General features: G+C 33.3%; 1 protein-coding gene across 3 annotated transcripts in view; it reads right to left on the bottom strand.

Moving 5' to 3' along the window:
• The window catches only part of LOC105210271 (CDK5 and ABL1 enzyme substrate 1), a 56812-nt gene extending 42359 nt beyond the window's left edge, over positions 1-14453 (bottom strand). For 2 of the 3 annotated variants that reach the window (XM_011181098.3, XM_011181100.3), the window contains exons 1-2: positions 14211-14453; positions 8191-10369 (exon numbers count right to left, since the gene is read on the bottom strand). In XM_011181098.3, coding sequence (XP_011179400.2) covers positions 8191-9173 — 983 coding nt within the window. In that variant the 5' untranslated portion in view covers positions 9174-10369; positions 14211-14453. Of the gene's footprint in view, positions 1-8190; positions 10370-13660 lie in introns of all 3 variants that reach the window. The other variant, XM_011181099.3, reaches the window with a different exon arrangement.
• Between the last annotated feature and the right edge of the window lie 372 nt (positions 14454-14825).

The raw sequence follows: 14825 nt of genomic DNA, 5'->3' as shown, positions 1-14825 counted from the left end.
TTAGATGGCTTAAAACACAAAAAATAAATATAAAATGAAATTCGCATGCGATAAAAAATGTAAAAAAAAATCCATGATAGAAACTCTCATGCGATAAAATATGCAAAAATACCTCATTTTTTATAATAGCAAATATATAAAGTTATTGTTGTTATTTGTTGTTATAACAGCAATCAAAGCGCGCTTTAGTGTGAGAAAGTGTAGTGCTTGATCACTTCTTTGAGGCTTTCAGATCTTTTCAAAGACTGTTGAGGCGCTGTTGCCAAACCTATTGGCTAAAATATTTTTTAAAGCATCTAACAGTTATTTAAACACAGTTAACAATGTTTGCCAGTTTAAGGCACTCAACTCAAGACTCATACACGCCACCAAACTCAAACGACTTGTGGTAGCCATACACGTTATTCAGCAATTTTATAGCAAATATTTGCGTCTGCCGACAAACACCACACTAATTTGTCATGTTTGGTAAAGTCGGCCAAAATAAATATGTAACAATTGTATATGGCACGTTGGTGTCAACAACATTGTCACAGCTGCCGCTGACAGTTTCTAAAACGATATGTGACAACGGTTATACGCTAGTTTTGCGCTGCCAAAGAATCGTGTCGGTTCGTATGGACATCGTGGACATTGTCTTCATTCGTTGCTTCGATGACAGTCGGTTGTTTGCTTTGGTTATGAGTTCGAAGCAGCTGTTGCCATGCTTAGCAAACCGCATTACAATTGCACTTAACGGTATTTTATATACTACAGTTCGGGTGTGGACTCGTGGGAAGGGGTGTGTCGTACGCGGGAGTTTGAATTGGTTAGTCGAAATTTTTGGAACTGACTAAAATGTGTTGATTTTAAAGAACGTCGGTGTTGTTAAGCACATCGGTGTTTTAGAATATGAATTTTTCTTTATTTAATAAACCGGTTGAGAATTACAAAGAAATTGAATGAAAATGCAAAATAATCGTATATTTTTTCTTAAGAACTATCTTTAAAAATGTTTTATATAAGTTTCTTTTTGTAGCTGAAGCCAAGTACTAGTCTTATCTCGTTCTATTAAGAATTAACTAGTCACTAACTAGTTCCAATGTAACTGATTTCTATTATAGAAACACAGTTTTGTATTCCGTTCGCATTGCAGAAGGAAAATCAATGTCATTCGCTGCAAATATTCACACATAACAATGGATACTTTAAAGAGTTCAACGCTTTCCAGCTGCCAAGGCATTGAAAATTCGGAGAGCAGACGAGAGAGCGCAGGTGTAGCGGCAGATAACAGTATTATGCAGCCCTTTTTACAAATGTCGAAATAAAGCTTTCTAGAGATGAAGCGGCGAAAACCCGGACCTGCCACACTACAACAACCAAGAGCCATTTCGTAGAATCACAACAACAAAAATCATTAAAAAAGTTGAAGAAACTGCAACCTCGCCGGCAATCCGCCTTTGCAGCGTTGCAGTGGCAACAACAAAACTACACTTTGCACTCAGCAGCTTTACGCGCTCCACATCTCTCACTCTCTCTAGCTGCCTCCACCGCAAGAGCGAGAGCAATAAGCATTAGAAAAATGCACGAGAGCTTTTTGAGTTTTGTAATCTTTTTTTTATTGTAAATTTTCCATTCGGCAGCAGCGTTGCAACGGCGTATTGTTTTTGTCATGACTGCCAGGTAGGTGTCTTACATGTTGGCATATGTTTTCAGTGCAGTGCATTGCATTGCTTGGCGACGAGTTCAAGGAAGTTTAAAGACCTCGCCGCCGCCTCAGCGCTACGAGGTTGTAATGCTAATGTAATTTGTGGCGTTTATTTATGTTGCGGCTCGTGAATGTGGCGACACTTTTTGCATGTGCTCATTAAATAGTGTTTGACATACGATTCGGTGTTTTTCCCTGTGCTTTCGATTTATTTTTGGCTGCCGTAGACACTGTGTGAATTGCATTACAGCAAGGCAAAGTCGAAACGTATGGGTTGAGAAATTTGTTGACCTATTGGCAGGTAGCCCAAACACTCAGTTCACACGATGCAATGAATGCGAGGAGAAACGGCAAGAAAACCGCCTCGAGGAGTACATACAACAGGTTCAAAAAACCGGGAATGGTTGGGGAGACAGAGAGATTTCTCCGTTGTTCTCAGATCTAGCACAGATTGAGGGTCAGAATTAGCTCGAGAGAAAAGTTATGAGATGAATACCTATTCTTAACCTCATTGACTCTAATTTTAGAAGAGATTAAAGACAAAGGTTCACGACATTGTCTAGGTAAGTAATCTTAAAAAAAATCTTCCGGTAATGTAATGCTAATTTCACTTCTTAAGGTCTTAGGTTTCGGCCTTCAGACCCTAAGAAGTTTAGATACTTGCGAAAATAGACTGTGAGTATAGCTGGAAGGACTTTTCATTAATCTATTATGATACTCGATCCATAAACATATGTTCTTCGTGCTTGAGTACCTATTAAGGGATTCTAGTCGAGTTCTTTTCGAGGAAACAATCTCAAGAACCCCTCTCCTTAGCTAAAATAAAAGCATCACAAATTTAACTAAAACTGGAATACTTGTGCAAATTGTCGGGAACTGATTGATTGATTGCAGCTTTGCGTGTCTAAAAATTATTTTAAATTAGTACACAAAAAACTACCGAGCAAAACCGTCATAAATCACCAAAAAAAGTGTGATTTTCAGCACAATTCACTAAAAATAAACGAACCAAATAAAACACCAGCATTTTTGCACTAATTTGGCGCACTTCGTCAAAAGACACACGAGAGCTCATACATAAATAATACCGCTAAAAAAAGACAGAGCCAGCGTGCGGAGACTTGAAAACAAAATTAATTTGCGTATTGTTGTGTTTATAATTTAGTATTTCGAGTGCGAAACATTGTGCTCCAGCGCGTAAATTGCCATGAATTAAATAATTCAATTTAGCAAATTTATGGCAAATGTTTTGTATTATTGTATTGTTGTTATTGTTGATTTTTATTATGTTTAACGGTCTAGCGGGTACTTGTAGCCAACGGGCGGGCGAGTGGTCGTTCTTTCAGACTTGCGACGCGCACACTTCACAATTAAAAATGAATTTACGGAATTAACGAGAATATAATAGTGAACAATAAAATGAAAATAAATAAAAAAAGCATATTGAAAAGTTGAAAACGAGCAGAAATTGAATGAAATTCGTTTTTAAATTATTTATAAACAAGTATTTTAAGAGTGAATGCAAAGCGCATACATAAATAATGCTGGGTATGGTTGGGGGACTAGTTTTGGGAGGTGGGTGATTGAGTATGCGATGTAGCACAATAAAAAGGTGAACAGCTAAGTTAATAAATAATAAAAAATTAAGGCATAAAAAATAATAAAAATAAATAAAAAATAGAAAAAATCATTATATATAAAAAAATTGTTTAAAAGATTAAAAAGTGTAAAAATCATATAAAAAATATATAAAAATTAATAAAAACATTAACTATTCAAGAAAAAAATCACAAAATAATAATAAAACAAAAAAAAATTTAAAAAAATATTAAAAAAAGAAATAAAAAATATTAAAAAAACTATTTAAAAAAAAATTAAATATAAAAAATAGTTTAAAAAATTAAAAAAAGTAAAAATTATATAAAAAATTTTAAATTATTTAAAATAAAAGTAAAAAATGATTAAAAATTAAATATTCAAAAAAAAATCACAATAAAATTAAGATAAAAAATATTTAAAAAAAAAAAATAAAAAAAAAATAAAAAAAAAATTAAAAAAAAAAATAAAAAAAAATTAAAAAAAATAAAAAAAAATAAAAAACATAAAAAAAAAATTTTTCAAGAAAAAAAATAACAATAAAAAATTCAAAAAAATATATTAAAATAATTAAATTATGTTAAAATTTTAAGAATAAAAATTAAAAAAATATAAATATTTTAAATAAAACTAAAACATGTATACTAATAAAATTGATTAGAAATTATATAAAAAAATAATATCAATCGAAACGAAACATAAAAATAATTATTATAATATATATTAAGGTAAAAAAAAAATAATTATATAAAAAAAAGATTCAAATAAAAAATAATAAAAAAATCAAAAAGGAAACAAAAATAATAAAAATAAAAACATTAAAATAAAAAAAAATGTTTTAATAAAACAAAACAATAAACACTATTAAAAATAATAGATAAGAAAGTAAAAAATATTTAATGAAAACTTTGAAATAAATAAAAACAAAAACAAAGCAAAAAAAATTATATAAAAATAAAGAAAACAATTATTAAAACATTTTTATAATTTTTTATATTATTTTTTTGTTTTTTTTTTTTTTTGCTTTATTGAGTTTTTATTTATTTAAAAATGTTATATTAAACGAAATGTAAAAAAAATATTATTTATAAATAATAATAAATATTGTAAATAACAAAGTACTAAACCATTTATTTGCATCTAGTTAAGGGTATACGCCAAATAGACTGTGAAAATTGGCTGCAAACCAAAATACCAAAATAAGTGAAAAAAAGTGTCAAGCGCCAGTGCATTGCCGTCACTAAGCAAAAAAAAAAAACAAAAAATGTGCATTGAAATTTATAATATTTTCGATGGTCATGAATGCGCTTGCTGTCGTAAGGTTATGGCGATGCCAAAGTTCTTACTCGAATAGCAAACATTTTTTGGCAAACAGTACAACCAAATTTGGTGTTGATTTGTCGGATTTTCAGCTAAATAAGCAGAAACAATTTAATTTAGATGAATTAAGAAAATGATAAGCAAATACAAGTTTACTGCTTTAGAAACAGCATAAAATTTAGGCATATTGTGAAAAAAACTACGTTCTGCGCCTTTAGGTATGCAATAAAAAATATATATTAATTGACAATTCAATGGAATCATATTTTTTTAAATAAAATTGAATAAAAATCTTGCATTTTACACTTTACGATAGCTTCTCATTTCTACTTGTTGAGCAAAAAGCTGTTGCGCCTGTAGGTATGCTATAAAAAATATTTAAATTCCTGTTAATTGACATTTTAAGGCATATTTACTGCGATATTAAGAAAATGTTACTTTAGAGACTTAGAAACAGTAAGAAAATTGTAAAAAATTATCGCATATGCGCCTGTAAGTATGCTATGGAATTTTTTAAAATAATTTTTAACTCAAAATATTGTTATTTTATTCAAAGAGTATGCAGAAAATCATATTTCTACAGATAAATAAAGTTTATAATGTTATACTTGTAAAGCAAAAGCTACCACGCCTGAAGATATGCTATATAATTTCGAAAGTCGAGTTTTTTGGCTGTTTAAGAGTTGAGTAATTTTAATATTACTTTTAAATAGTTATTACTTGTATTTTGGTACTTAGAAAGTGTATTAATAGCTAATCAAAAATTATTGTTTGGTGTTAAAACATTAAAAAAAAAATTCAAAACTTTTTTTATTTAAAAAAATTAGTTTATTTTTTATTGTGGGATGCTAAAAATATGTGCCTAGGTACTGTTTCGTTGGTTTTTTCTGCAATTTTAATATGAATTTTCACAATTTAAGACTATGTGATTCTTAGATGATAAATCAATAAATATATGAAAACTTTCATGACAGTTTTCTAAGCTCTGTCGTGGGTCATTACAAGGTCATTACAACATTTATACGTTTAAATGCTTTCATATTATAATTTTAATGATACAAATAATACAATAGAGGTAATTGTATTGCAAAATTTGTATAGAATATATATATAAATGTATACATTTTCAATATAATATGAAAATTCTTGACAAAAGCAATAAATTTTAACCAAAAATTAAAATCACAATGAATGTCTCATTATTTTTAATTTATTGAATTAAATTGTTGAAAGAAATTTTACGGCTAAATTTAGCTCGAATTGAATGTAAATGCAAATATATGGTAAAATATATATTTACAAAAACATGTGGTGCGATATTTAAGAACAGATAAACAAATAGGAAGCAAAAAAATTAAATATAATACATACGAACGTATATGAACTATAGCCGCGAAGTCGAACAAAATACATACACCTTTGAGCAGGAAATAGAAAATACGCGATTTAAACAAATTGCATTTTAAATTAAAGGTAAACAGTTGGAAATGGAAAGCGTCAAATGATTTTCTGCCTTACTGACGGATTGTTTGTAATACAAACAGACGTACAAACATATGTACAAGTGCCTCTGTATAGGTATATGATTATATGGAAGTGTGGCAGTGTGTAAGCACAACCACCCAGTGAGTGACTCGTCGGCTGACTTAAATACGAGTAAGCGCTAATCACTTTACATGACGGGCGCTGTGTCGCGTGCCTACCATGCGTTGCGGCGTCAATTATGATTCATGTGAATTTTTACGGCGCCGCATAGACAAAATAACATATCAAGTTGAACGTAATGAGCGCTTACAAATATACCCGGCAGGAAAGTTAGAGTTTTATAATATTTTCACTTTTCATTGCATGATAAGTTGGAGAGTTGCGCATACTGTGACGTCATACTAGCGGTGGTATTGAGTGAGCAAATTTATGAATATTTTTGTTTAAGAAAATATCAAATTGGGTTTTCTGAAACTATTGTTTGCTTCTATTATAAAAAATAAAATTTTTAAAATAAATTTTTTATAAATTAAAAAAAAAAATAGTTTTTAAAAATTTAAATTTTTTTTTTTTAATTTTTAAAGAAACATTTTTTTTAATTTTTAAAGAATATCTATTTAAGCTTCATAAAACGTTGATATTATAAATTTTTAAATAATTTTGAACATTTTCTATTTTTGAGATTTTTTCCTACAGGGCTTCTATTGAGAATTATAACACAATGATATTTATGTCAGCATTTTAAGGTCATTTGGCATTTTCGCTCTAATTTCGTAATTTATAGAAGTTTTTTTAAGTAACTTGACTATAAATGCATGGAAAATATGATGAATTTATAATAAAGACCTGTATTTATACCTTTGTACAAAGGAAAAAATTGGGAAAAAAAAGCTCAGTCGTCGCTACGCCAGCAAATTATTTCAAATACATTACAATAATGTTTGTTGTAACAATAACAACAAACAAATATCATATAGATAATTAATATAATAAATTCTACTGCAAATACACTTACATACACGCCTATATTGACGAAGGTAAGCGAAACATATTGTTCACGTCGTCAAGTGGCACATGAGTTGCATTTCGACGAAAAAACCACCATACGGTAGCAAAAAATATTTACGTAATACTCGCATTACAATCGCACAAATATACAATTCAAGTGAAAATTTTGCGATCATGCAGTCTTTGTTTGAGGCTGTTAAGGCTGTTAAGTGCTTTTGACGAACGAAAATTGGTGAAGAAGAAATTGTTGGCAATTTTAGTAAATTTTGGTCATAAATTAATAAAAATAATTTTTATATTTTAAATCAACACATGAAAGCATTGTTCTTCCTTATCTTATCAATTATACTCAGCAGAGTCCTCATCAAAGTACTCAACAAGCGCTGCGATCAATGGTTTGTTGATTTTGTATGAAATGAAATAATTTGGGAATTTTGATGCTTAACAAAGAAATGAGGAAATTAAATAAAATCGCTGACGTATGTACATTCATTTAAGACTTTCTTTTCTTTCGAAATATTTTATTTTCTTAACAATATAAAAAAAAATTAATTTGACTTTCAAAAACCAAAATTTATTTTTCCTTTTAATTTATTAATTTTTTATTAAAAAGATACTTTTAAAATTTTTTAAATATCAAAATCTTTTAAATTTTTTTATTCTATTTTAAAATTTTCATTTTTTTTTTAATTTAAATTCATTAAAAACTTTGTTTATCTTATTAAAAAAATTTATTTTTAACTCATTAAAAAAAAAAAATTCAAAAATGTGGCAACTCTATAGCGAAAAATATGTCATTCTATCAACTTCTTTGTAAGTAAGTTTTTATCAAAACAAAGTGAGACACCTCAAGCTCAAATTTCACCTATGTAGGTTAAATATAACTCACCATAGGTTTGAACCCTTTTCCTGAACTTTCTCCACACTCTTACAACAGTGAAAATGACAAGCCCTGTTTACTACGACTCATGACCAGTGGATGTCTCGACTTATACACAACCTTAAAATTTTTTCACTTCCAACAATTCGCTACACGTTTAGCGATAATGATATACAAAGTAAAGTAAAGTAATAATTGTTGTATATGCACTCACCTTTCACGCAATGGCATTAGTATGCCGGCACCCAAACTGGAAACTTTCATTGGTATTTTGACGCTATCCGAATCGCTGCCACTTTCGGCGCCCGAACCGCCGCTACCGCCAGCCAACTGTTGCTTGCTGGCAATGCCCATTGTGCCATGCTTAGAAGTTTGCCTGCAATTATGATTGCACTGTTGCCGACTACTCGATGTAGGTCGCTTAACATTGCGCTTCTCAGTCACAGTTGCACCACCAATGCCGCCAACACCATCGCTGCCGCTAATGAAGTCGTAGTCACCAGCGGATTTATCCATATGCTTGACTGTCGACCTGCCTGCGACAGTTGCTGTTGCTGCTTTAATGCCACCATCGCCCTTGTAAGCGTTGCCCGGCCGTGCATTTATCAAGTGTTGACCCATATTTTCAATTTCACTAAAATGCCCATCACCATCGGCGCTGCCGGTACTATCGGCACAGCCATCGCTGCCAGTGCCACCGCCGCCGCCGCCTTCACCAGCACCACAACCACCACCGCCGCCGCCCATGTAGTCCATGTGCGCATCATCGCATGAGGCGAGATACATTGCGGCTGAAGGTGCATGCATGCCGCCAGCGCCGCCGGCATTGCCGTTACCCATGTTGCAACCGCCATTCGGATGATGTTGCGTATAGTAGTGTTGGTGCTGGTGCTGATGCTGATGATGCTGTTGCCGTGGATGTCGATTATTATTGCGGTTGTAGTTGTAGTGTTGATGTTGTTGCTGCTTGCCGCCGCCGCCGCCGTATCCGATGCCGCCGCCTCCGCCGCCACCAATCGTTGCGCCACTTTGTAATCCCGCTGCCGTTGCGTTGTACGTTGTAGCCGCGTTGCCACAAATGCCAATTGTTGCTCCAAATTTAGTATCCCGATGTGTGCCATCTAATGAAATATTCGATAGAAACGAGATCGCAGTCAATCTGCGCCTGTGTCTCGTTTTATTAAGCGAACTTGCCATTAGGCAGTGACGGCAATTGGTGTCTTTCAACTTTAAGGCGTCTATTTGGTTATTGAACGCGTCGCTTGATATTTGCACTTGAACTGCTTCTGCTGCTGCTGCTGCTCTTAGCACCACTCTTGCACTGCTGCTTCTTCTTTTGCTGCTGCTACTGCTGTGTACCGCTGACTCTGTAGCTGCGTTCGGTGGTTTTCTCTTGACTCACAGTAGTTACGCTGCGCAAGACTTACTTCTTCTATTACTTTTCTTAAAGCGTATGGAATGTATATGGGTATGTAGAGCTTATGTCGCTAGAGCACAGTGTAATTTAAAGAGCCTTCTCGTTTTTTAAACAAATTTTTCAGTTGCGCTTATTTATCGCGGAAATTCACAGATTTATAAGTTGAAAATTCTCTTTTTTCAACTGTTTTGTATAGCTTTTCAAAAAAATCTCACGCAGAATCGCTCGAAGAACTCACTTTTTTATTGAAATTGCTTTTACAATATTATATTTTTTAGGAAATTTGAATTTCTTAAATTTTCCAAATCTTTTTATAAAATTTTCAAACTTATTTTTTTTTATAAAATTCACAAAATTTTCTTAAAGCGCCCAGTCCGTTTATAAAAATTACCACACAGTATTGGGTCGACTTTAGCGTTTTGTTACAAATTCTTCAGATTAAACGCAGTGTTTCTACTGCACGACTGTTTCGCTAAATAGATTTGTATTAACTTTCTTGTTGTTGTTAGTGTATGACTTTCGAACGTATACGAATATCACATAAACTTTTTAGTCTTTAAAAGCGACACTTTTTTAGACGAATTCGATTTACTTAAACGCGACATTTTGTTGCTTATTACTGGTAACTGTATAAACTTTGGAAAAGTCAAAACGTAAAATGTGAAATTAAAGAAAATCGTTGTTTTTTTACCGTAAACCGTGAAAATTTCTGCGCAAATTCAGTTTAAGTTGCACATACACACACAAACACAGTTATGATTTCTCGTTGAATTGCAATAAAATGCAATTTGTTGTTGTTGTTGGTCGCTGAAAACTCACTGGTCGTTGGCCGCTGTCACATGCAACATTAGTTGAAAATTTTCCAATATTATTATGCGGTTTGAATTTATTTTCGCCGCTGCTGCTCGTTCGCTTCGTGGTGCGCCGTGTGTTCGCTTTCGAATGCAAACTCAGAGTGGTGGTTGTCGGGAAAATTCTAGAATTAAAAATTAAGAAAACACTATATGTATATAAGTTGCATTATAAGTACTGACAATAGCAACAACAAAGCATATGTATATTATATATAAATAATGTGGATAGTGCAGACAGAAATTGGTAGAGAAAATATGCCTGCAGTAGAGCCAGCCAGGCGCATGCATGCGGTCAGAGATTACATTGCAGAAAGCGTTTGAGAGTGAGCACGCGCGCGCTTATTGCACATAGTACCGCGCGTCGGAGAGCCAAAGCTGGCATGAATGAGCCGGAGCATGCAACAGCATCGTGCGTTGTGCATACATAGCTACAACAACTATTTGGCCACGGCGAGGTGGTGCTGGTTGTTGTGGCATCCACACAACTGCGGACAATAGCCAGGCGTCGGCGATGAGTGGTGGGGAAGCTTGCGAATATGTATCAAAGTGTGACCAAATAATGCAAATAAATACAGGGTGCGTAGCAAAAGACAACAAAAAAGACACTATACGGCGGGACACACAGTTAAATATTGGACTTCGTCTCTTATTGATTCAAATCTCATACCTCTAATTTATATATCGTGAAATTTCTAAAAACTTAGCATACTTATAGGCGTTTAACATAAGATGAACAGAAGTTCATCTCAAAAGAAGAGGCCCATGGGATATATAGATCCAAATCTCATAAATCTAATTTATATATCTTGATGTTTCTAAAAACTTAGCATACTTTTATGCGCTTAATATAACTTGGACCTCAAAATTCATATCAGGAGAAAGAGCAGAGTTCTGTGTATGGATTGTTTAAATTGTATTGTTGTTTATATCGTCTTTGTAGAAAGGTGTTATCGTTCTATAGCTTCAGACACAATACTTAAGGGCAGTGACAGACTATATACATTTCATACTAGTCTGTTAAAATCTTCTTAAACCTATTGTATAAAAATGTCCAAGGATCTACAGTAACTCTTCAAACACCCTGTATTGCAAAAACTGCAGCACCAGACAGTTGGGTGGATCCATAGGAATGTTGTCGCATATATTTGTACGCATGTCCGTTGACCAAGTTCGACAACATTATGTGTTCGTGAATAATTCGTCGTTGTTGTGGTCTCGTGGCGTCGGCGGCGGCGGCCGGGCACTCACTCATGCTAGGCCGGCTGAAAAAGTTGCATGCATTTTTGCTGCACAAAGTGCAATGAGCTTCACATGGCCACCATTGACTGGCAGCCGACCGACCGACCGACCAACCGGCCGTACAAATGTACACGAAACTGTGCAGACGATTGGTTACGAAGTGTGTGACGAATGTGAAAAAATGAGTAATAATCAATGAATTGACAAGCTTAGTGTATGTGATTGTTTCTGTGTCGGCGCATAAAAACTGCAATGAGAGCAAAGCTTGTAATTTCATAGTACGGAGTGTGAGAGCGTGAGAGCAAATAAAGTTGAATGTGATGATTTCTAAGCTGCAATCCGATTCATATCAATAACAACAATTGGCACTAATCGGCCTTAAAGGTACACTAAACCGACACCTCACACCCAGTGAGACAATTAATGGCTGAACTGTGAGGTGTCGCAGACAAACTGCGTAGTACGAAATCGACGGGCTGCACTACAACTAATGAGGTGTTGAGGTGGCGTGTGCTAGTGCACAAGTGGGTGTGGCATATGGCACATCTTATAATTAACTAACAGCTTACAGATGTTGATAATATATCACAGTCTTATTTATTTAGTTGTGAACTCACTTTAAGTACAATAAAGTCAATAGACATACAATATTTAAAGCGTTAGAGGTTGGGCAGTTTATTTGTTGGTTTAATGTACTCAAATCACAGCGTTATAGTATAGGCCTTAAAACACTTTTTATTTTATAGCATTGTAATCATAGTCACTTTGCCACTCATTGTTTTTTTTTTAAGAATTTTAACACACTTTCTTGTTATTGTTGTTGCGAACGTTGTACACGTTCTGCAGTCAAAATAGCTATGAATATTACAGTATACGGCGTGCGATGTCAGCAGTCAATACTGAACAGCCGGGCTAGGCTAGACAATCGACCGGCTCATTGGCTTGCTAACGGACTGACGATTCGTTATATGGAACGTGCCAGAAAAACAGGAATGCTACTATGAATTTCACTCTAATGTAGAAGTGTATATATTCATAAGAGGATAGTGAAGTAGGTAGGCAGCCAGTCGGCTGGCTTGTTACCATTGGCTATTGTATATTGACAATAAAGGTTTCATATAGTTTTACATTGTAACGTTTGCTCGCATTTGTTGCATATTTGCTCATTATGAATTTGATCGATTCATGGAAGTCTAAATGTAGTCCTAGCAACACAATATTGAGATGTTATGTTGAGAGAATTGATTTTGCAATTTAGTTAAATGTAAAAGACATCTGTATTAGTCATCAAATGCTTGCTATTCTTTCCGCCTCTAGGGCAATTATGAATGGTTAGGAAACACTCGTGTTAGCACTCTTATCAAACCACTTCCGTGGAGATATTTTAGGAAAATTCTATTCTATTCTATAATAGACAAATATCTGCCATCCAGATGGATCCAATACCACATATTTCGACTATTTTATTATTATTAAAAATTTAACTTAAGTATCATTAAAATATCCACTTTAGTGTATTTGTGTGACTATAAGCGAAATTGCTAGCATATTGAACCTTCTAGAAGTTGCTACCACGGATAAGCGTGGAGTGAATGAAAATTGTAAATAAAGCTGTTTGATAACCTCTCAAGGACTCTTTAAAATCTGTCAGCAAACCTGTAAGCAAAAAAATATCAATAAAATTTACAAGTGACTTAACAAGCAATACGGCACTTCTGCGGCATTTAAATACACCCACATACTCACATAAATCTACAGAAATTCTTAGTTTCTTTCATTTTATATTTTTTTTATTTGGTGAGGAAAATCGATTTTCACCGCCTGCATTCCTACGCAAACAGCAGGCGCTGTGGCTGCCGCAGTGGCGAAGGTTGCAGCAAAAAGTAAAGGCAACAAAATAGAAGAAAAATATCAAAACAAAAAAGGGAAGAGTAACTCATCATGCACGAACTATAGCGGCAAATAGCGGATTGCAAAGCGGTATGAAAAGGAGATGGTCAGTGGAAAATTCCTGAAAGTTTTGGATAACTACGTGCACAGTTGCTCGCGTTCATGTAAATTACAAATGTAATGTGCTAAGTAGATGGAGTAGGATTAGTAATGCGCATACGATATAAATACATATGCATGTATTAAGCATGAAATTTGCATAACTAATATTTGTTTGCACTTACCAACGATGTATCTAATTTATTTTCGATATTTTGGCAAACACTTCAAAAAGAAACCACACACACTTTGTGATAATATATAAATGCACACACGTTCACTTAGCCCAGCAACAGTGGTTGTGACGTACAATTGTGTTATTTATATATATTTTAATGGTTTGTTTTGTATTAACTTAAAATTGTTTCAGGCGAATCATTTTGTCTATTTTTGTACGCACACGCTATGAAATCGCTTCTTATTGACAAAGGTTAACAATGTATGGTTGGCACTAAACCGTAAGTGGAAATTTGCGGTTAAATTACTGCATTAGCACATTTTTTCCCTCCCCACTACTGGTAAATTCCAATATATCGGTTTAAGCGCAAATTTAATAAACGTTTTACAATTTTTACTATTGTATTGCTACAATTTCCTTGCGCTTTTAGTGCTATACGCCCACAAGTTTGGCCTCCGGAAAATCGTAAGGAATCAAGTTCGTTTTCTTCTCTTGTTATTTACGAAAATCGCACACGCTTTCGCTATTTATCTACTCGTTGGTCTCTTTGTACGTACCCGTGCCAATGTCCACCTTTCGATTACGTTGTCTCACAAAAAACACTTTAAACTTGTTCGTTGTTTAATTTTTCAAATATTTAGTGTTACATATACATTTAATACACAATACAAGTATTCAATACGAAATTAATAGGTAATTTTATGAAAAATAACAGAATTTAAACTGTTATCACACAACACTAAAAACAGATGTGAACTTTTCCAGGAGAGAGAATTTTTCGGACTGATGAAATAATCTGACAACTCTAAACGAAGAAAGAGTGCAAAGCAAAATACCGAGTGTTGCCAAATCAGCATGTCAGCGACGCGTTGCCAATCGTAGATGACAAAAGTGTGTTATCGTACGATATTAAATAATATTTGATGTTCACTTAACTTAATAACTCTTATTCGAAAAACTTGTAAAAGAAACAGTAAAATAGTATATTAAGTAGTATATATAATTCACAATCGGCTATATATTAATATTATATAACTGCTTATTGCTAGTTAATGTCAAATATATTATAAATTTAAGTAATTTAAATTAAATTTTAGTGGAAAGGTTGACCGTATAGCTGTTATATATTAAACGTCATACAAGTTTTAACTATTTCACATTTCTGATTTCTC

The sequence above is a fragment of the Zeugodacus cucurbitae genome, chromosome 6 (genome assembly GCF_028554725.1).
Source record: "Zeugodacus cucurbitae isolate PBARC_wt_2022May chromosome 6, idZeuCucr1.2, whole genome shotgun sequence".
Lineage (NCBI taxonomy): Eukaryota > Metazoa > Arthropoda > Insecta > Diptera > Tephritidae > Zeugodacus > Zeugodacus cucurbitae.
Note: the sequence above shows the minus strand (reverse complement) of the source record. Positions and strands in the feature narration are given on the sequence as shown.